General features: G+C 47.1%; 8 protein-coding genes across 8 annotated transcripts; 4 read left to right on the forward strand and 4 right to left on the reverse strand.

The window, feature by feature from the left end:
- ASPGLDRAFT_489921 (uncharacterized protein) lies at positions 1-536 on the forward strand. The gene has a single exon (XM_022547008.1). The coding sequence runs from the start codon at positions 125-127 to the stop codon at positions 428-430; it is 306 nt and encodes a 101-aa protein (XP_022399435.1). The 5' UTR covers positions 1-124; the 3' UTR covers positions 431-536.
- A 4,557-nt stretch (positions 537-5,093) lies between these two features.
- Positions 5,094-6,837, forward strand: ASPGLDRAFT_67610 (uncharacterized protein; the record flags this gene model as incomplete). Its single annotated transcript, XM_022549156.1, has 3 exons — positions 5,094-6,346; positions 6,402-6,593; positions 6,819-6,837. The coding sequence occupies 3 exons, from the start codon at positions 5,094-5,096 to the stop codon at positions 6,835-6,837; spliced, it is 1,464 nt and encodes a 487-aa protein (XP_022399436.1).
- Positions 6,838-7,023: 186 nt separating this feature from the next.
- ASPGLDRAFT_174246 (uncharacterized protein) lies at positions 7,024-9,918 on the forward strand. The gene is made up of 6 exons (XM_022542820.1): positions 7,024-7,215; positions 7,271-7,359; positions 7,415-7,809; positions 7,865-8,383; positions 8,438-8,828; positions 8,880-9,918. The coding sequence occupies exons 1-6, from the start codon at positions 7,153-7,155 to the stop codon at positions 9,481-9,483; spliced, it is 2,061 nt and encodes a 686-aa protein (XP_022399437.1). The 5' UTR covers positions 7,024-7,152; the 3' UTR covers positions 9,484-9,918.
- An 823-nt stretch (positions 9,919-10,741) lies between these two features.
- ASPGLDRAFT_26982 (DUF3712 domain-containing protein) lies at positions 10,742-11,949 on the forward strand (the record flags this gene model as incomplete). The annotated part of the gene is made up of 4 exons (XM_022543620.1): positions 10,742-10,908; positions 10,964-11,400; positions 11,456-11,583; positions 11,644-11,949. 4 exons carry the CDS (start codon positions 10,742-10,744, stop codon positions 11,947-11,949), a joined length of 1,038 nt encoding a protein of 345 aa, XP_022399438.1.
- A 591-nt stretch (positions 11,950-12,540) lies between these two features.
- Positions 12,541-14,714, reverse strand: ASPGLDRAFT_59152 (uncharacterized protein). Its single transcript, XM_022548362.1, has 4 exons — positions 14,207-14,714; positions 13,549-14,156; positions 13,124-13,497; positions 12,541-13,074 (listed from the first exon to the last, which is right to left on the reverse strand). The coding sequence occupies exons 1-4, from the start codon at positions 14,569-14,571 to the stop codon at positions 12,850-12,852; spliced, it is 1,572 nt and encodes a 523-aa protein (XP_022399439.1). The 5' UTR covers positions 14,572-14,714; the 3' UTR covers positions 12,541-12,849.
- An 836-nt stretch (positions 14,715-15,550) lies between these two features.
- ASPGLDRAFT_26984 (ankyrin repeat domain-containing protein) lies at positions 15,551-16,398 on the reverse strand (the record flags this gene model as incomplete). The annotated part of the gene is made up of 4 exons (XM_022543621.1): positions 15,551-15,780; positions 15,864-15,925; positions 16,204-16,335; positions 16,382-16,398. 4 exons carry the CDS (start codon positions 16,396-16,398, stop codon positions 15,551-15,553), a joined length of 441 nt encoding a protein of 146 aa, XP_022399440.1.
- A 912-nt stretch (positions 16,399-17,310) lies between these two features.
- Positions 17,311-17,775, reverse strand: ASPGLDRAFT_36859 (uncharacterized protein; the record flags this gene model as incomplete). Its single annotated transcript, XM_022544745.1, has 1 exon — positions 17,311-17,775. One exon carries the CDS (start codon positions 17,773-17,775, stop codon positions 17,311-17,313), a length of 465 nt encoding a protein of 154 aa, XP_022399441.1.
- A 66-nt stretch (positions 17,776-17,841) lies between these two features.
- On the reverse strand, positions 17,842-18,156 carry ASPGLDRAFT_36860 (uncharacterized protein; the record flags this gene model as incomplete). The annotated part of the gene is made up of 1 exon (XM_022544746.1): positions 17,842-18,156. One exon carries the CDS (start codon positions 18,154-18,156, stop codon positions 17,842-17,844), a length of 315 nt encoding a protein of 104 aa, XP_022399442.1.
- Between the last annotated feature and the right edge of the window lie 1,644 nt (positions 18,157-19,800).

The raw sequence follows: 19,800 nt of genomic DNA on the forward strand, positions 1-19,800 counted from the left end.
CCCTGCTTAACTCACTGATCATCCCATTGAGCATACCCAATGATTCTGCCTTAACTCCCCGCATCGTCACGTGAGGCTGGCAGGATAAGGTCTGTAACAATCACGTACCCGAATAACCAACACCATGTCCAACCCTCGAACTTCAGAAGAAACACGCAAACTATTCGAAGCCATGCGCAACAACATTCTTGCAGTTTCAGAGCCATCAGCATGCAAACCACCTGGACCTCCGCTATCGCCGGAGAAGTCAGCTAAAATGCATGAATACCTCCGTGTCTTAAGGGCACGTCGTCGTCGTCATCGCTCTTTAGTTTGGCGTACATGGGATAGTCTCTGTGACTGGGTAGGAACGAGGAAGTCTTTGTTTTGGGCCATCATCTTTTCATATTTTGTTCTTTTCTTGTTTTGTTTTTGGTATTTTTTAGGTTGAGCATGTGTGGATCGTGCCCTTCATGCCTTGGATATAAGGCAGCAGTATTCTACCAATCAGATTGATTAAAGTCTTGACACGGAATATAAGGCAGTAAGATTCCTAGATCTCATTTATGGTAAGATTTCATTCAAATAACCTACCATAATCCTAATTGATATACTCAATATTGATACCTCCAACATAGTCCATTCAATGATTATTATCAAAAATATATCATATACCTGAATCAAGTTATCAACCAACACCATGGTCCATGTGATGATGTGACCCCTCACCCCCTAGTATAATGGTGCTTCTAGAGGGGGTGAAGGATGTAAGAGCTCTGTCAACTGTCCATTCATTCACTTCTTCTTGAAGTGACTGCTCATTATAGACATTAATAAGCTGCAGATCTGGAATATCTGAGCCTAGTATATCTAGTACAACCGGGGGAGTGTGAGGATGAGATTCTGAGATTCTGTCCAAGAAAGGAAGGGTTCTGCTCTTGGGGAAGGTTGGGCCGAGGACTGCCAAGCTGGATGTTTGAGATTGAAGTCCTCAGCAAACAGGCAGGGGTGGGATGGGACTGGCTGTGCCATAAGGGAGTCCAAGCCTTGGCCCTCATCAACTGCATTGCAGGGGGCATTATAGACACTGACCAGGAGTGCAGCCTTCTGGGGAGTGGTGATTCGGACTGTTAGAACATCCCTAGAAGTTGGTCCAAAGGGGACTAGTTCTGCTTTCAGATGTGGGTGTTTAGATATGTAAGTGAGGACTCGGGGCCTCCCGCCTCTCTGACCAGTCTTCAATTGGGGCGAGTTGGTGGAATGATGGGTGGTGTTTACATAGTCGGCGTGAGCGGTCTATAAATAAATATCCAGGGCTCTTGAATTAGCACTGCATGGCAGTTATTTTCAAAAGCTATTTGGAGTGCAGTTTCGTGCGCTTCCCAGTTTCAGCCAACATTGAGTTGGAGGATCTGTAGATGAGAAAGTCTTTCTAACATGATTGAGACTGTCCAGTCGAACTACCCGCGCAATATAAAGAGGGGTGAATAGCTCGGAGGCCATGTGATTGCTCACTGAGCAAGCCCCTGAGTACCCCCGTTAAAGCGGCGGCGTCCAGAAGAGGAAAGTCACGGTCACTCTAGAAAAACAGGTACGTATAGGTGCATGTATATCTCCCGCCTTTCTTATTCTTTCTTCCTCGCTATTTAACCAACATCCAAAGCGATGTCACAATGTGCTATTCATTGTGAGGCATGTAGTACAGAGTTTAGGACGCTGGAAGACCCTGATTTGGAAAGCAACCCTCTTGTTCAGGAAGCCAAAGAAGCCAGTCTGGATAGCTGGAAGGACTGGAGGGATGAGATTTGAAATTACACTACTTCAAAACCCCCCTGGGCGTGGTCGTATTTCTTCTGCTCCTGTAAGAGGTCTCAATCATCCCTATTGCTTTCTGCGCAAGACACTAAGAGAAGGCAGGGGTTCAGTACCATAATCAACGGTAATTGCAATTAATGAGAACCGTTACAACACCCTTATCGGACCATTGTCTAGAAGAATCATTTCAAAAGGTCCAGCACCTTTATATGTTGATTGTCGCAAATGCCCCACCAGACAGGCCTTATTGGCTCCACGTGCATCAAGTCCATTGGCATTACATTTTTTCCATTAGCGCTGCTGGACTCTAGTTGACCATGTCATTGGGACAATATCGGTAATTAGTGACGCAAAAAGGTTCTTCGGCACACTCCGTGGGAGCTGGTCGTCGGGTTACGGTCATGACGGTTGGCCACTCGTGGATGAATCTGGCCTTTGGCTCTCGCTCCTCGATCAGCGTGGTGGCGATTTTCCAAACGACTTTCATCATAAATATGAAGAGATGCTAAGGAAGCATTTCGAAGGTCCTGAACCCGAAGGCTATCGACGATATCCGTCGAGAGATCCTGTGAACATTCCAGAGTTACGGGATGTTATAGAGCAGGCCAAGGGGTACCGGCAAATAAGCAAGAAGCAATGACAGGTCAAGCTGAGCACGTCATGCTGGCAGCGTAGGACTCCCTTCGATATTCAGTTCCTCATTTTGGAATACCTTGAACCAAAAGATATCAAGAGGGCACTCGATGTCTTTTGCTGGCGTTTGCCCGATACTTACTGGCATCATCAATTTCTCAAGAATTTCAATTTTGAGTCCTCTGCCTTACTGAAAGAGAGGATTGACTAGGAATTCCTTTACTTTGAAGTTCTGGACTTGATAGATATATCGTATGGACCGTGGAATAGGCGGCGCATATTGCAGTTGTTGGAGAAAGCCAAGCTCTGGCTCAATATAAAACACAGTCAAGAGCAGCTTCAAATGTATAGACATATCAATTTGGTCTGCTTGTTCGCCAATTGGCTGTGTGACTGACTCCGTTTGGGCGAAACTTCTGACTGCCAATAAATCATCTTCATGCATACAGATTCTTGTTCCACGTCTCTCTATTTTTCTTGTTCTGTGTACCGATACTAATTCATTAACAGACATTATATTCTCCAGTGGGTGTTTTAGTCGTAAGAGGTAGTGGTCTAACGTGGTATACGACCGTATACGGTTTCTGAATGACACATAAACATATGCACAAGATGGCTCCTGGCCTATATGTACACCACTGTCCTACTCATATATTGCCTGTACACAGTGGTCTCCGATTTATTCTCTACCATTGCCTTGATCTTATATCGCCAGCGGTGAGAGCTTATCCTTGTTCCAACGAAGAGATGCGCATCGGGTGCTCCGTAGAATTGCCGACAAACGTCTTTCTCGCGAGCGCGAGCCCATTTACCGCATTTTTTATGTTATTTGCGCTGGTTTCCAGGTCCTCGGGGACTAGGCAGGAAAAAATGGACATGGGATAACTGACCATGACGTCGGTGCTCTTGCGGTGTAATGTGACGAAGGTGCATAGATACGGGACACGAGGCGCAGCGTGTTAGATTGACATATCGGGAAATATGGGGTGAGCTGCCAAGATTTCATATCCTAGGCCTGCAAACATGGGCAATTTGCTCGCTCATTTCTGTGATGTTATTGATGGAATATTCGGGCCGTGGAATGCAAGCTACTATCACAAATTACTTCTACAAAAGCCGATGGGGGAAAACGATTGCAAGCAGAAAACAAGGAAATTAATCTCATTCGCTGTCGACAAGCCTCACTCTTTCCATTTTTATCTATCTGCATACATCGTCTGCAACTAGCATCCCTCGTGCAGAACCAACTCATAGATTTTGCAGAAAGGAATAAAAGCAAAGATCTACATAATCTCGATGCAAGGGAGTTGAGCCTATGCAAGATTAGATGTATGCAAGTTGCGCTGCATACACCCACCCGGAGGTCGGTTTCTATTTTGTATTGGTTAGGACGCGACACGCTTCGCCATTGCGTTCGCTTCAACTACCTGAATCGGATATGGCTTACCCTGAGCATTGTCTGTAATTAGTGCCTTCTTTGAGAAATTTGTCCACTGCAAAACGATTATGTCTCATCAAATGATCAATTATAGCGGCCCATACTTGTATTCCGGCTTCCTATCGGCGAGAGAATTTAGAACAAAAATTTATATACAACGGAAGGGGCATAATGGCAGCGTTCACGTAGAGTACTACGTTGGGCAGAGTAAAGCGATCTGGCATCTCTGCATTGACATAATATCCCGAATGAATCCGGAGCGCTCGACATCATGTATGGGGGGGGGGGGATCTGTTTCCCACTCTCTTGATGGGTTCTCCGACACAGAAGTGAAAGCACACTGACAAGTTGCAGTCACATTGTAACTGCAGATAGAGTCCGCAGGGTGCAGTGCTCGAGCTTTCCCACTGCTGCTCAGTTTTCATGGCCAGGTTATACTAGAGTTTTGCAGTGTAGCCACCAGAAATAATGGGAAAAGGCGATCTCTATTACCTTCTCCGTAGTATCCATGGATTCTTGAAATAGAACAAATAAAGGTATACCGCATTTAAAACTACTGCCTCTTCGAGTTCACTCACCGCATTATCAGGGTCTCGGACGCCATGACTTGGTCGATCTGCATGCACGATAAACTTGCATAACCTCCACAGTTCATACAGCACATCCAGCATTACCGCCATATGGCCGACGCATGGGCCCATGTCAACGTAATCACAAAAACAAGCATGAAGATACAGTTGCTACTACTGTGTGTAGTCCGATTAGTGCGATCTGTGATAAAGCCGTTAAATTCATGGACATGGCTTATCAGGCGTGTATCAAAATATGAGGAACCTGTCCATCCATCTGGTCTTTGATAAAGAATTGATTGGTTTTATTGGGTTAACTGTACTCCGTGATAGATTGTGACGATGTTTCAGAGCAGCATGAGGTCTACCGTAGTATTGCCATTTGGCATTGGAGCTGATAATGCAAGGAGCTCGACTCTTCCATTAATAGGTTGTTAAAACCTGGGTCGCGTATATTATGCCACCGATTAGTCCCCGGTGTATACTCCTTTCGCGGCACATCCGAGTTTTGCGGTGTTAGGGTCTTATTCATCTGGGGTACTCGAAGGAGAACCCTATATAACCATCACCGTCCAGAGACCAGTTCTCCAGATCAATTCTTTCGCTGGTTGATATCGTTTCTCTTTAGTTTTTAATTTAATCCAACACATCCAGCCATCATGCTTCGCGGGCACTCCTTACAACTGACTCAAATCATCCTCGTGGTCTTCCCATGCTTCTTTCTCTTCGGTTATAATCAAGTGGGCGTCGGAGGACTACTCGGCTTCGCCAGCTGGACTGGCCTATTTCCCCAAATCGACACAGTACACGCCACCGGAGAGACCGAGTCGCAAAAGTCCATCATGCAGGGCGTTTACGTCTCCTGCTTCACACTCGGAGGTGCCGCGGGCTCGTTAATATGCACTTCCATCGGAGATTTCCTCGGCCGGAGGAAAGCCATTTTTGTCGGGGCACTTTTAACGTTTATCGGCGAACTTCTTTCGTGCACTTCGTTTAGCTTCTCTCAGTTACTGGTCGGACGCATCGTCACGGGTATTGGAATCGGGTTCACAAGCACGATAGTTCCTGTTTGGCAGTCTGAGTGCTCTCCTGCAGCAGATCGAGGAGCACACGTTGTGATTGATGGTATTTTCATCACGAGCGGCTATGCGATTAGCCAGTGGATCAATTACGGCTTTTCTTATATCGATTACCACTCTGTCTCGTGGCGCATGCCAATGGCAATTCCCTGTGTTTTCTCGCTTATGCCAATCGCGTCCATTTTTCTCCTCCCGGAATCGCCTCGCTGGCTGGTGCGTGCCGGTCATGCCACCCAAGCAGCTCTCGTCCTGGCTCGCATCAAGGAGATCGATTCTGAAGACCCGGAAATCAGACACGAAATTGCCGGCATCGAAGCCTCACTCGAAGAATCGGCTCAAAATGCAGCAAGAGTCAAGGACATCTTCACCATGAAAGACGGCAAACTATTCTATCGATTCATGCTCTGTCTCGGTCTGCAATTCTGGGTCCAAATGACCGGTGCAAATGCAATCAGCACTTACTGTACGACAATCTTCCAAGATAGTCTTGGCCTAACCGCGGATCTTTCCAGAGTGCTTGCGGCAGGCATGTTGACATGGAAATTCGCGGCTTCTTTCGTCGCTTTCTTCACCATTGATCGATTCGGACGCCGGAAACTGTTTCTGTTCAGTGGCGCGGGTATCACGCTGTGCATGATGTGTATAGCCATCACGAACAAATATGCGAGTGAGAGTCACGGAGCGGCAATTGGGACGACCTTCTTCATCTTTCTGTTCGCATTCTTCTTCCCCATCGGTTTTCTGGGTCCTAGCTTTCTCTATTGCACTGAGGTCGCTCCTCTGAGGCTTCGAGTAGCGATGACATCGATTTCCACGGCAAACCACTGGGTTTGGTATGTACACCCAACTCATTACCGGTCCGGTCCGGACTCAGCTAACCCTATGCAGGAACTTCGTCGTGCAGATGATCACCCCAATCGCAATGACAAGTATCGGCTATCAGTACTGGATTGTATACACAGTCCTTTGCTTCGCATTCCCAGTGACAGTTTTCTTCTTCTATCCTGAGACAATGGGTCAGAGTCTGGAGAAACTTGAAGAGCTCTTCCAGCAGGATCTGTCTATATTCCAGACGGTTCGGTTGGCAAATAAATTGGCAGGCATGACACAGGGGTCGGATGAGATGGTTGGTGACAATGGGGAAAAGCTTGAGCAGAGTGGCAATACGAGTCCTGCTCCTTAATTGTATTGATATAATTGTTTATAATGACTGCATATTTTAATGTGGAATATTAATATATATATATTTGGACTGTTCCTTCTGCTTTCGGGCTGACTTTGCGCTAATTTTTGATAATTGAGTAGCCCGCAACGTATATTTTGAACTCTTACACTCATCCGCTGTAGGAATTATGCCAATAAAGGAGTATACAGTTGTAGGGAACGCATAGATACATAGGGGCTCCGTCTAAACCAATTATATCACAGGATTGAATGAACCAATTAGATAGCCGCTGCTCGGTCCGAGATGTCAACCCCACAGCAACGAATCCCCAAACCTCCGGTAAACAACTCAATCTCTCATTGAAGAACATCCATAGCATAGACATGCACGTCAGAATGCCTACAGTGCCTCATTGAATGAAAATTCAATCCGGTGCCGGTCACAGCTTATCTCCTATCCAAGCCGGGAGCCGACATGCCGAAAAGACAAGGTCTCGGCCGCGCATCGGCGGCGTGTACGTTTTGCCGTCAGAAAAAGGTGCGATGCATTAGTTGATCTACCTGCCAGTACTATTGTTAATAAATAGAAACAGTTGAAATGCGACGCTGTGAAGCCAACCTGTGGCAACTGCATAGCCAAAGGCATTGACTGCCAGCAAGGCCCTGCTCAACATAAGCCGAGGTTGGTATCGGGTCTGATGCTTTCGTTATGCGGTTGCTAACTGCTCTGATGGTAGGCCAACAAATCAAAGAATTGCGCGATTGGAGTCGGAGAATACATTTCTTCGCCAGCGCCTTCAGACTGGAGATACGCCAGTCGCAGGACATGGGGCTCCTGGCTTGTCAGTGGAGCAAGCCTTTTCCCCGCAGCAACCATGCTCAGTGGACTCTCCAATCTCGGGTCCTGAAAGGAGTATTAGGACTCTGGCAGACATAGGGGCGCGCGGCTCTCACATTCCCACAGAAGTGCCTGATAATGATCCCAGGAGCAATATCTCTCTATACCACGGTCCAACCAGCACGGCATACTATGAAACATCAAGTCCCCAGCAACGAAATGGGCAAGTCAATGATTTTTATGCCACGGAAGAGTGGTCTCGCCATCTTCTCTTTGCGCAGACTGCGAAGCAGAGTGAGCTTACCTCTCGAAGAAGACATGTTAGTGCCAAGAACTAACCATCTCAAAGGGCAACTGGAGCCGTTGAATCTCAGAGCTGGTCGCCTCGATTTTGATGGAGTAGACCCTGGCATTGGAATGGAATTGCTCTCCATTTATTGGAGCCGCCAGATCTATACTGCGCAAATCATCCACCGTCCCGTTTTCATGCGCGACATGGCGTGCGATGGTCCTTACTTCTCAAAACTACTACTTAATTCTATCTTTTTTGTTGTCTCCAAACACTGCCTCAGGCCTGAAGTCCGCACGGATCCAGATGACATAAACACAGCAGGATTGATGTATCGACAGCGATTCGTGGAGCTCTTGCGCGAGAAGTTTGATAAAAGCGAGATCACTACTATACAGGCTCTTCTGATCATGTCAAATGCACTGTTTTCGAGATGTGACGAACGAAGTCTGTCGTGGTTATACGCTGGAAATGCTTTCAATATGATTATTGATCTTGGTCTGCATGTGTTGCCTTCGACAAACAACACGTCAGCAGAGCAGCTAGAGATTCGAAAGCGGGTTGTTTGGGGGGCATATTGTAAGTTCCCAACTATTTTTATTGCGATTTTATTTACTTATCGGACCTTACTAGCGATTGACAAGATCCAATGCCTTCTCCAGGGCCGACCTTCACTCCTCCGGAAAAGAGATTTTAACACGCCTTTGAAGTTCCTAGACGAGTATGATGAGCTCGAGCAATTTGACAGCATATCATACAAAACAAATCACCAACAATTGGGCATTCCAGCATTGAATGTAACTTTGCTAACGAAGCTGTGCGAATTGTCAGTTATAATTGAACACCTGATGTGCGAGGTTTATTCTGAGTCCACTCCAAATGCTCGACTAAGTCAGAAAATGAATGTCTGCGAAAGAATCAAATCTGACTTGAGCCAATGGCGGAAAACCCTTCCTCCCCAGATGGACTATATTGCCCATTCAGGGGACCCTGGTTTTGTCCTGCCCCAGGCCCTCTGTCTTTTGTTGGTAAACCCTCCTTGTTTCCCAGTGCACATTGCTAACCTCGAGGACAGAGCCCTTTGTAACACTCTCGTCATTCTCTCCGAGCGGCCTTTCATCACGGACAGCCACAGCAGCTCTATAGTAGCCCATGAGTCCATCACAGCGAGCACAGCCGCTGCTAACCAGACCGTCCAAATTCTGCGCGACTATGCTCAGCACTATTCGATCGGGAGCGCACCATACGTTCTATCGTACGCGACATATGTCAGCGCAACCATCCACGCGCGAATCGTGGCGCACAAAGGGAAAGGCTCAGTTTCATTTCAATCCCTTATCTTCTGTTTGAATACTCTGGAAGAGCAAAAAGATATCTATGCCGCGGCTATAAAAGCAAGGCAGAATCTCGACAGGCTCATGGATCATTTGGGTGTTAGTATCGCTGTCAATGGTTCGATGAGTGGGAATACCACCGGAGACTCGGCCCAGGTGCAAACTGTTCAATATGAGTCTGTGGCTACGCCTGATAAAACCCAGGCTGTTGGGACAACTTTTGCGGGAAATGGCTTCCCGCAAACGGATTGGGAATTATCGAATCTGGATCTTGATGCTATTCTGCAGGGATTTCTGCTTGATAGGGATGGGCAATTTCCATTGTATCCACTGGGAACGTTATGAACGCAGGTGATCAATTCTATAGGCTTGATGGCATTATGATCTCCTTCCGTTCCATTTCACACGCTGTCCGATCAACCTTGACTCCCATAAGGCCCAGCCACGGCTTTTCCACCTGCACCCGGTTTAACTACCTTCAATTTCTTTGCCAGGTAATTCGACAACGCTCCAACATCAGTAGCAACATTCACTGAATCAAACCTCATGTCTGCGAAGTGCTTCAAAGACAAGGACTCGAAATAAGTTTCCCTTGGAAATGCCACTGTATTTGCAAGAGTAGAACTCATCGGATCCTCTCATAGTATCGTTGGCAATTCTTCCGGATATTTGTCCACCATTACTGTCAATGGCAACCGGAAAGAAGGTGGTCCGATTTTGAACCACATTATGGAGTACAAGTGTATGGATCCGTGATAGAGCCTGTTTCGGATTATCGATCACTGTCCGACTCTAACATTTGTACATATATCGGACTAGACAAATTTAATTTCTTACGGGACCCTCTAAATAATATTAATTCTCGCAATGTCTCAAAAGGGCAGGACCGCACGGCGCTTCGGTTATCGTATCCGGAACGTCTGGTTCCGGTGCGACCTTCGGACAACCATGTTCCGATGAGCTATTTTCTAATAAACAAGGAATTCCACGATAATTTCTCAGGGTAAACAGGTTGCTTCGGTCTTTCCATATCCTATTCTACCTTTCTTGCATACTCTTACTATTCTACGGCAACTCCGTTAAAATAATACTCTGCGGTACCCTGCCCGCAATGGGCAAACGCATCATGGCCCGGCGGCTCTGGCAAAGCCGGCCAACAAGACATCTCCTACCTTCTCCAGCAAGGCCATGACGTCCTGAGGCTCAAACTCATTCCCCTGGCCTCTGAGTTGCCAGAGCGCGTCCGCACAAGATCGCCTTGCATCATACAGTCCCATAGATAAGGAATCAATCCAGCCCTGTACAACACCATCTACACAATGCATCTCCTCCCAGGGTAAACCCGCCATCTCGCAGTCCTATTCCCAACGAAACAGTAGCACGAAAGCCCAATCTAAGAAATGCGACCTGCTGGTCAGCAGCCGGTGCAACCACCGTCATCGCCAGTACCGCGGTCTCTCACGTCGCACACGTGAAGATCGACATTGCGATCCGGCCCCGTGGGGAAAATGATTCATGTTAAAAACAGACGCGGGGGGCCGGAAATACGCACAATGGGATTGTTCTTGTAATATTGACTCCTGCAGAGAGTGAACGATTCAAGATGTCGGGACCAGAATTGGGGCAGAAGTCGAATAATTCGCAGACGAATGTTACGGAGACGGCGCTGAAGCCGCCGTTTTTTCAGCGGTTTAAGACGCATATGAAGAGGTGGTGGTGGGTTTATGTTATTGGGTTTTGTGTTGTTGTGCTGGTTACTGTTCTTCCTTTGTGAGTGCTTGTTCATCTGGAGTTTGTGCGCTGTCTGCTAATAGTGACATATCAGAGTCTATGTAGGAGTCCCCAATTTCGCGAACAAATACATCAACGACTACCAATACAACTACAATCACCTCTCAATAACGAATCCCACACCCAACTCCTTCCACGTCCACCAAAAGCAAAACCTCAATGCCGGCGGCTTCAGTGGAAGCGGCCATCTCTCAGCGTTCAACGCGACCATTCGTGCTTCAGGCTCCGATACATCATTCGCGGTTTTTCCGGTCCAGGAGATTGGATTCGGAGGTGATTCGGACTTTACAATCGATCAGGATTTGAATATAGCATGTGTCGAGTGTTTGTCGCAGTTGGCTGCGGATGCGGTACGGAAGAAGGAGATTTCGGTGTTGGTCACTGGAAAGCCGGATCTTAAAGTTGGAGGGTTACCCACGGCGCATTTGGATGTTCATAAGACCATGGCCATGAAGGGTTATAATGTTGAAGGTAGGACTTGCATATATTTCCCTCTACTTGACAACTCGAGCTAACATGTATCAAGAATACCTGGACGAACCCGGTTCCTTCAACGTCACAAACGTCAACCTCCTAAAGCCCGCCACCTCAGAAGGCTACAACGTGAACGCCACCGTTGCATTCCGCAACCCAAGCCCCTTCATCGTAGAACTAGTACGTCCCCAACCCCAACCCAACCTCCTCTCACAAGAAAATACTAACACTAACCCCCAGGGCTCCGTGAGCTTCAACCTCTCCATAAGTGGCCAATCAATGGGCTACGTCGACATCCCAAACCTCTACCTGCAGGAAGGCATCACAGAAACAACCGTTCTCGGCGACATCGACATCGATGTTCTCGTTCGCAAAGCACTGGGTAACGGCTCACCTACTGACGACTTTGGTGACGTGACGATTGAGATTAGTGGGAATCGGGTTTATTATAAGGGGGAGGAGATTCCGTATTTTAGTGCGGCGATGCAGGCTATCAAGGCGCCGGTTAAGGTGAATTTGTTGGATTATGCGTCGGAGTTTTTGTAGGGGGTGGATTGATTTATGGGTTATGATTTAAACATATGTTTTTTTTCGGAGTTATTCTCAGGGCCTGTTGTGAAGCTTGGGTTAGCTAGCGTAGATGTTAGATACATCATGTTGCAGTCCTTTTTGCGCATTCAGTAATATATCAATCTGGCCAATCATGAAACTCTGGACGCCGTATACCAGCAGAAAAGCCTGCCCAAAACACCAAAGACCATTGACACCTCGTCAACCACACTGCACATCATTTATACCTCGCACCATTGACGCTCCAACCTCTTCAGACAAATGCACCCTCGTTCTAGACCATCCCCCTATGCACATGTCACTATCTCACATCATTAGCACTAGGTATCCCATGACCATCTGCAGAAATGCATGATATGCTCCACGCACCAATCACACAACAAATATCAGCCGGGACTGATAATAATTGATAAGAAATAGACTTTTCAGCGGCCCGCTTTTTAGATTTTCAGGGATCCACTAGGTTCCACGTGCCCTAAGTGCTTTACAAAGTACTTGGACTGTGCTGTGCAGAGAGGGAGGATTCGGTCAAGGAGAAAACATTATTATTATTGTTTGAGTTTTGTGGTGAAGATCACGAAAAGAGGAAAGTCTATCTAGGGGTCTATCTATCTATAGGATTTTTTTTTTTTTTTTCAGTCGTCTATCCCTCTATCCGACGTGAGTGAAGCATAACGAAAACAATAAAAATGCACGCTGAATCAATGCAAACCGATGTATACCCATATTATATCCGAAAAGATCCCGATACCAAATTGGTCACTAAATCCGTCGCCGAAACCGAGTAGAAAAAGCATAGTCGTAGTCATGGTCATTGTGTCGTTGTCGTTGTCAAAATCATAGTCGTAAAGATCAATCAATCAGGCGATCGATCGATCAAACAGCAATATCAGAATCCGTACGATCATTCGGTCCGATCCCCTTTCGGCTAACCGAGAAAAACGCAATAATCAGTCCAAGACCAGCGAGACCGGCAGAGCACCAGAGACCAGTTGCGTATTGCTGTGCGATGCCGTGGCCTTTTGAGATGTCAACTGCATCTGTGACGGCGGCGGAAATGGCGAGGGCTACTCCCGAGCCGATTTGGAATGCAGTGTTGAGCTGTTATTGTTAGCTTCATGTTGTGAGAAATAAAGGGGGGGGGGCTTACCATTCCACCGCAGAGACTCTTAACGTTAACCGGAACGGTCGTCAAGATGAGAGTACTGGTTGTCACGAAAATAAGAGACACAGCGGTAATACTGATCAAGGACGAAGGAAGGACGTTGACCCAGAAGTCCGGCTCCTGATCCGTTGCGGTCAAGGCACTCGGTATAGGAGCCACGACAGTCAAGATAAGACCTGCGAGCAACGTGTATTTTCCGTTAACGTATTCGAGGAGCTTCCCGGTTCCCATTGAGGCGACGAATCCGATTGCGCCCATGGGGAGGAAACGGAGGGCGGTGTCACCGGCGTTGAGGTTGTCGACCTGCTGGGCCATCAGGACGATGTAGTAGATGACGTTTTGGTAACTGCCGTAGCAAGCTTTGAATTGTTAGCATGTTTTCAGCACAATGGAGGTTGGGGAGAGCATACTGAATCCAGCAATCCAAAGCCCGGCAAAGTTGCGCAGCTTCCACAACGACAACGGCATGATGGGGTAGCTGATGTACTTCTGAAGGATGACAAAAGCAACCAGAAGAAGGACTGCAACGACGAGCAACGCAATGATGAATGGTGTGCCCCAGCCGTAGTCACCACCACTCGACAGCACAAACTGAAGGAGGATAAGACCAGACGTAGATAGGATGGATCCGACATAATCCATCTTCGGTTTCTCTGCGACAGGAACATCCTTGGGAATCACGATGGCTCCTAGAATACCAAGAGCGCCAGTAATGATCACAATCAGGTAGAAGATATATCTCCAGCCCAAGGAGGAAGTGAGGAAACCACCGACGAGAAGACCAGCGCAGAAGCCAATCGTACCGGAGGAGGCATAGATGGACAGCGCCCTGGTCCGGTCCAGGCCAGTGAAGTAGGAACTGATGATTCCAATTGCGGACGGGACCGTCATCGCTGCACCCATTCCCTGAAGACCACGGAAAATGGCGAGCTGGATAAAGCTCGTGCCGAAACCAATAACCAATGTCCAGAGAGATAGCCATGCCAGGCCAGCACAAAGAATAGTCTTGCGTCCATATCTGCATTCACCTATTAGAGACATCTCTTTAATATATTATGAAGAACTCACCGATCGGACAGAACCCCTGCCAGCAGGAGGAATCCACCAAAGGTTAGAGTGTATGCGGAAATCATCCACTGCAAATTCGTACTCGACTCATTGAATTCTTCCTGGATCGACGACAAAGCCATGTTCGCGCTCGTCATGAAAACATTGTCGAGGAACTGCGCGCCCGAAGTAACCAGCAGAATCAAAGATCCCCTCCAGGAAGCCAACCGACCAAACTGTGGCCGCTTCTCTAACTCAATCGCATTCTGGTCTGCGCTCAGCAGTGCCGACTCAATCGGGGGTGTTCCTGGTGCTGAAGACTCAGGGCTCGAGGTGATATTGACCTGAGGAGCCTTGGCCTCCTTGTCACTCTTGAAAATGCTCATAGCTGTGCTTGAAAGTTGAAAGATGTGTGTTCCAATTCACCATCTTCGTCATCCCGGGGAATGGCTATATACCCATGGGGAGATAGACCGTAAAAATCTGATTCTTAATAAAAACTGGGTCACTACAGCACCGGGAAGTCGCGGGTTGTTTTCACGATGAATCACGGCGGAACTCGTCCTGGTCCAGAACGCAGATGCCCTTGAAGAAACGACATAATTGGCTCATTTTGGGTGCTTTTGTTACATATTCTAATGCATTGTTCGGGAAGTTTGCGATGGTCTTTGAGTGATCCGCCGGCTTCTGCCCTGATAGTCTTTGGTTAGCGCTTCAGATTTTGAAGACCCATAAAAACAGTGGCGAATTGACTGCCAACAACTTGTCTTCTTCCCTTATCGGCTTTGACGATGGACCCATACTCCGGATTTCCCTTTCTGGCAGTTCCGGTCCTTTTTCCCTCTGTCACTATGACCGGTGGACTTGAGGATACGCGCAAGCGTTAAAGGCGCATAGAGATAAAAGAATATTGGATTTGTGTGGTCGGAAATCGCGCAAGTCTCAATAATCCAATTTCGATAGTTTTGGTCAAAGAATGAGACCTGAAAGCGTGCTCCGAAGCTCAAGGTCGCGACAGCGTTAATTATCCGGTCGCATTCAGGAACGGTCCCTGAAAAGATCTAAACGAGAGGCAACTCTAGATAAGATTGATTAGGGTCGAGATAAACCTTGCTCCAATTAAAGTGCGCACGTGCCCGGCGGGATCCACGTTCCTAAAATATCTTCACCAATAATACTCACTCATAGTTGGCAGCGACGGCATCGGGAATCCTTCTACGCAACAAGCTGCAGTTTATTACTATGACTACGCTCGCTCCTTCTGTGTATAGATCTCAAAGCATTCTACGCCGTACTTAGACCAACGCAAGCTAGACTGAAAGAAAAAAGCTAAACAACTCGCTCATACATGAAGCAAGCCTAAGCTCATATCAGAGACCAATCACGCAAGTCCCCGTCATCCGCTCCATTCTGCCGCAGCATCTCCGCGATATTGTCGTATCCGGAGTCCAGCGCCACTTGCAAAGCACTGTTACGCCATTCATCCAGAGCATTAACATCTGCTCCCTTTTCCAGTAATATCCACACAATTTGCTCATTTCCGGCTCTACAGGCAACGTGTAGCGGACTACTACGGTCTTTTCCATGATCGTCGACTGCACAGGTAAAAGTCTCTCAGCTCCACAAACAGTCGGGATCGATCTTCTTGTTTGCATTCGTCAATGGCGTCAAAACACACAAATGATGCTGGATGATGCATCGTCACTCGCCACTTCCATAAGAATATAGCAAATTGGCGTCCTGTTTAATCATGTCTCCGTATTTCTTCCACGATGGCAAGGCATGTCGTGTCATCTTCGGCTGCTGTAGGAATAGCTGATGAAGGACAGCACAGAGCGCGGTGGCCAGGCTGTCCTCTTCACCATTATTCTTGAAGAAGAAATAACAAACTGATACGGAGCTTTACTTCTTAACTTCATCATCAATGATCGACTTGGCGAGTATAGATTTTCCACAACCTGGATCTTACCTCTACAGATGGAACAATAGGAGGTCACCTACTCTACTACTCAGCTTACAGCGAGGGTTTGTCCGAAAAAATATGGACTAGAGCGCTACAGAAGGATTTAATAGGCGAGGGCTGAATATGAACGGTTTCTGGATCAGCCCGGCTCAGCGTCGGAGTTATTGCCTCGCAGACCGGGGCAGCGCTTACAGTTGTAAGTTCAGTATTCAATATCCACTATGCTGCTATACTTTAGCTTATTATCCATAGTGGTTGTAGAGAACGCCCTCGATTCCGAGGTTGGCCAGTGCTACCAAAGTGACAGGGGAATGAGAAGGGAGATGCGGATGGGAATTAGAATGTCTTGATATGTATTAAAAAGACGCTCAAATCAATAACAATCAAGAATTTCCAATGCCTTTGTGAATTTCATAAGACATCATCAGCCAGCTGAGTCTTGTCATACTTGATGCCTGCAGTCAGATTCGAACCAGTCAGACACAGACACGTAAAACTACCAACAATCTCAAACATACATCAGCTCTCCATTTCTATAATCCTTTGGGCTGTTAAGTCGAAAACAACCAGAACAAATTTCTCTCTTTTCCCAGTGACTCCCCCTACTGTTGTAGATACTTTCCCTCCATGTTCTTTATATTAAGCTCTTTCCTCGTTTTCTTGTCACTTCTTTTCTTTCTCATCAATAAAAGGCAAAGAAGACGAGAGAAGGAAAAAGTTACCATACTGCTAAGGGACCAGATACCCTTGCTCCAAACCTCACCCAGAAGTCCAATACTATCGATGGTGCTATAAACAGAAAGCGCTTAGAGGCTCTTGGTATACACCACTTCTCCAGTTACATGAAGCTTCTCCCTGAAAAGGAGAGACTGGAACGCCTTAGATATATTGAGGCAAGAGAGATCAGGTTTCAAGAGTTTCTCATTGGCGCCGGCTCAATAACAAATGTATCACTTGAGAATCGCGATCGACTGTAAGCATTCTGCATAGCTCCACATGGTCTTGATTCGAGACGAGGATTACCATTCTGAACTAGCGACAGAAAAGCTTCAACAGGCCGGGTTCAAACTTTCAACAGCAAACCGTCGTCCTCGGTTGACAAGAGTGGTAAACCTATTGATTGATTGCTAAGATGTTACACTCTCGTTCAATTTCAAGGAATCTACATATCATCAACCAAATCTCCTAGTGTTCCCGCCCTGCCGATCTGGTATGGATTCAACCAGTTGTGAAAGACCGCTGCGCACTTGACCTTTCTCTTTATTTGCTCTGCTAATTCTGGTTCCTTCTCCACGAGATACTGCAGCGCATCCGTCAAGCTCTGGCTACCACCAAAATCCAGCTCCACCCTCCTGGGCAACACAGGTTTGAAAAGAATGGGCAAATCCCTGACATCTGTTGCCTCCTTCAATGCCCCTCTCCGCTCGCACTGGAACAAAATCTTCTCACAAAAGAGCCTTTCAGGATTGAATACCTTAACCTTGAATTTACCCATTCGCATCTCCTCACGACTGGCCGTTTCAAGATTGTACTGTGGTCTCTGCAGCCAGTCCTCGTGGACAAATAGCTTCAACGGGACAGGTTTGTTTGGACTTCCATAGGGCCAGCGAAGGTTGTAGGCAGCCATGGTTTGGCCATTTTCTGTAATCCAAGAGTAAAGACACGGATAGGTGTTGATAAGTTAGTTGGCCACCTATTCTGCTGTGATTTTGGGATCTTTGGCATGGATAACAATGTCCACGTCCTCAAATGTCCTAGTCGGATCGTCTCCGACGAGGCTCACTGCAGCACCACCCATCACGGCGTATTTCATGTCAAATCCGCGGGGTCGCTTTTTCAGTCTAGCAAAGGTGTGCACCGTTCCCGATTGCAAGAATGCTAGAATCACCATATTTTGTTCGCGATATCCATGCCTTTTGAAGAATCCGTCCACACTCGCTGCGAAATACTCGCCTAATGAATATCCTCCCGTCAAATGTCTCCTCTGTCCTTCTTCACGACGGAGCATCCTGTTCTCAGCTAGCTCTTGTGCCAGCTTTTACGCGGGGACGGTACGTCCAATCGAACACGGATTTAATCAGAACCCATCGCTAAATTTGCTTGTCAGAATAGTGTGATTTCCCGCATTTCTACGGTACACCATGCAACTTGGATCGTTTGCCAGAAGACAGACCCCACTCCCGTAACCCCCATGTAATTCATATGGCGAATACATGGCCTCTTTTGCAAGTGGCATGCAGAGACAACAGTGACCAACCCAGATCTGAATCACATGTATTCTCGTCATGTAATCCCAGTAGCTGCCTCAGGTCGTTCACACCATTGCACGGAGGTCTAAGCTGTCAACCTGTAAGCGGAAGTCCCGCGGTGCCTGTAAAAAGTGCTTGGTCATAAATAGGCAAAACGCCATACGATCTGTATACTTTTTTTTTTTTTTTTTTTTTTTTTTTTTTTTTTTTCAATCAATCTTCAGTTAGGGCCACATTTCTTTTGATCGAATTCCAGTTCGGAGGAAGAATGACCACACAGGATCACGGAAGGCCACAAAGTATATATCTTCATCCTTGGAAATGGAAATACAAGCACACCATCTTGGTGCATGCATCTGGCTTGAAAATATCGATGGTCTGTTGAATCAGGTCGTCTTAACTTAAGCCGACTGTCCATCCTACCCTTTCATTGCACTTCCAATCATTAACTAACCCATGTCACTTGGGAAATCTTACTGAAAACAAAGCTCCATTCTTCATCTTCCACGTGCCTGCTTGCTCTGTGACTGGCTCCTTGCTCACATCTGATTCGATCATCACTTGTAGATGCAAATTCGAAGACTCGTAAGGATCTCGCATAGGCGTTGATGCTTGAAGAGGCATCGATTCCCATCTGGTCCCCGTCTACTCCCCGTTTCCAAAGGACCATACTGATGCCCATAAAATCCGAGAAGATGTAACCGTCCTTGGTAGGGTCGATGCAGCCACGCACAACAAGGCAGAATAGGTCTCGGTCCCCGTGCAGCTCGTGCGTCTTGCGCCATGTGTGGATGCGAGTGGCAGTTATGTTTCTGTCATCGACGTGCACAACAATATCCACATCTTCGGTCATCCGAGACACATCGTTAGCAAGAAACACATCGCTGCACCTCCCATGACAGCATAATCGACTTCCAGTTCATCCAATATCTTGGCGAGAGCGGTAACCGCCTCGACCAACTGGGGTCTAGTGAGGAAGGTCATCACGAAAAGAGGAAAAGAGTGAGATAGAAAGAAGCCTTGAAGATTATCGAATAGGATTGAAATGATCTGGAGACTAACGTGTCCGCGCACGATGATAGACTGATCCAGGTTAAGAAACTCGAAGGGTGGGCGGGATGACCCAGGAGTAGGAGTGAATGATGAGAAAGTGCCTGATTTGGAAGGCGCTACTCGCTGCTGCCTCTGGCACTAAGCCCACACTCCGCGTGTACGTGAATGGTCTTCTATCTAATGGTCAGCGAAGACGATTTACTTGGTTCCTGTTGAGCATAACAACGATCTGAGAGGCAATTTCATTGATGGTATTATTATTATTATTATTATTATTATTATTATTCATACACGCATCTGTCAGCCCTATAGGCCGAGTGGCGGCAGGTCCTGCGGGGCGGCCGGGTAAG

The sequence above is a fragment of the Aspergillus glaucus genome (genome assembly GCF_001890805.1).
Source record: "Aspergillus glaucus CBS 516.65 unplaced genomic scaffold ASPGLscaffold_14, whole genome shotgun sequence".
In the NCBI taxonomy this organism is placed as follows: domain Eukaryota; kingdom Fungi; phylum Ascomycota; class Eurotiomycetes; order Eurotiales; family Aspergillaceae; genus Aspergillus; species Aspergillus glaucus.

What these genes read in the sequence shown, in the direction of transcription:
- ASPGLDRAFT_489921 (XM_022547008.1), top strand. Translation starts at nt 125, where the DNA reads ATGTCCAACCCTCGAACTTCAGAAGAAACACGCAAACTATTCGAAGCC.
- ASPGLDRAFT_59152 (XM_022548362.1), bottom strand. Translation starts at nt 14,571, where the DNA reads ATGAGCATTTTCAAGAGTGACAAGGAGGCCAAGGCTCCTCAGGTCAAT. An exon ending in GCAGGGGTTCTGTCCGATCG is followed by an intron (nt 14,157 to 14,206) that starts GTGAGTTCTTCA and finishes AGGTGAATGCAG; the next exon opens with ATATGGACGCAAGACTATTC. An exon ending in AGAGTCTCTGCGGTGGAATG is followed by an intron (nt 13,075 to 13,123) that starts GTAAGCCCCCCC and finishes TAACAATAACAG; the next exon opens with CTCAACACTGCATTCCAAAT.
- ASPGLDRAFT_174246 (XM_022542820.1), top strand. Translation starts at nt 7,153, where the DNA reads ATGCCGAAAAGACAAGGTCTCGGCCGCGCATCGGCGGCGTGTACGTTT. An exon ending in CCTGCTCAACATAAGCCGAG is followed by an intron (nt 7,360 to 7,414) that starts GTTGGTATCGGG and finishes CTCTGATGGTAG; the next exon opens with GCCAACAAATCAAAGAATTG. An exon ending in TGCGCAGACTGCGAAGCAGA is followed by an intron (nt 7,810 to 7,864) that starts GTGAGCTTACCT and finishes ACCATCTCAAAG; the next exon opens with GGCAACTGGAGCCGTTGAAT.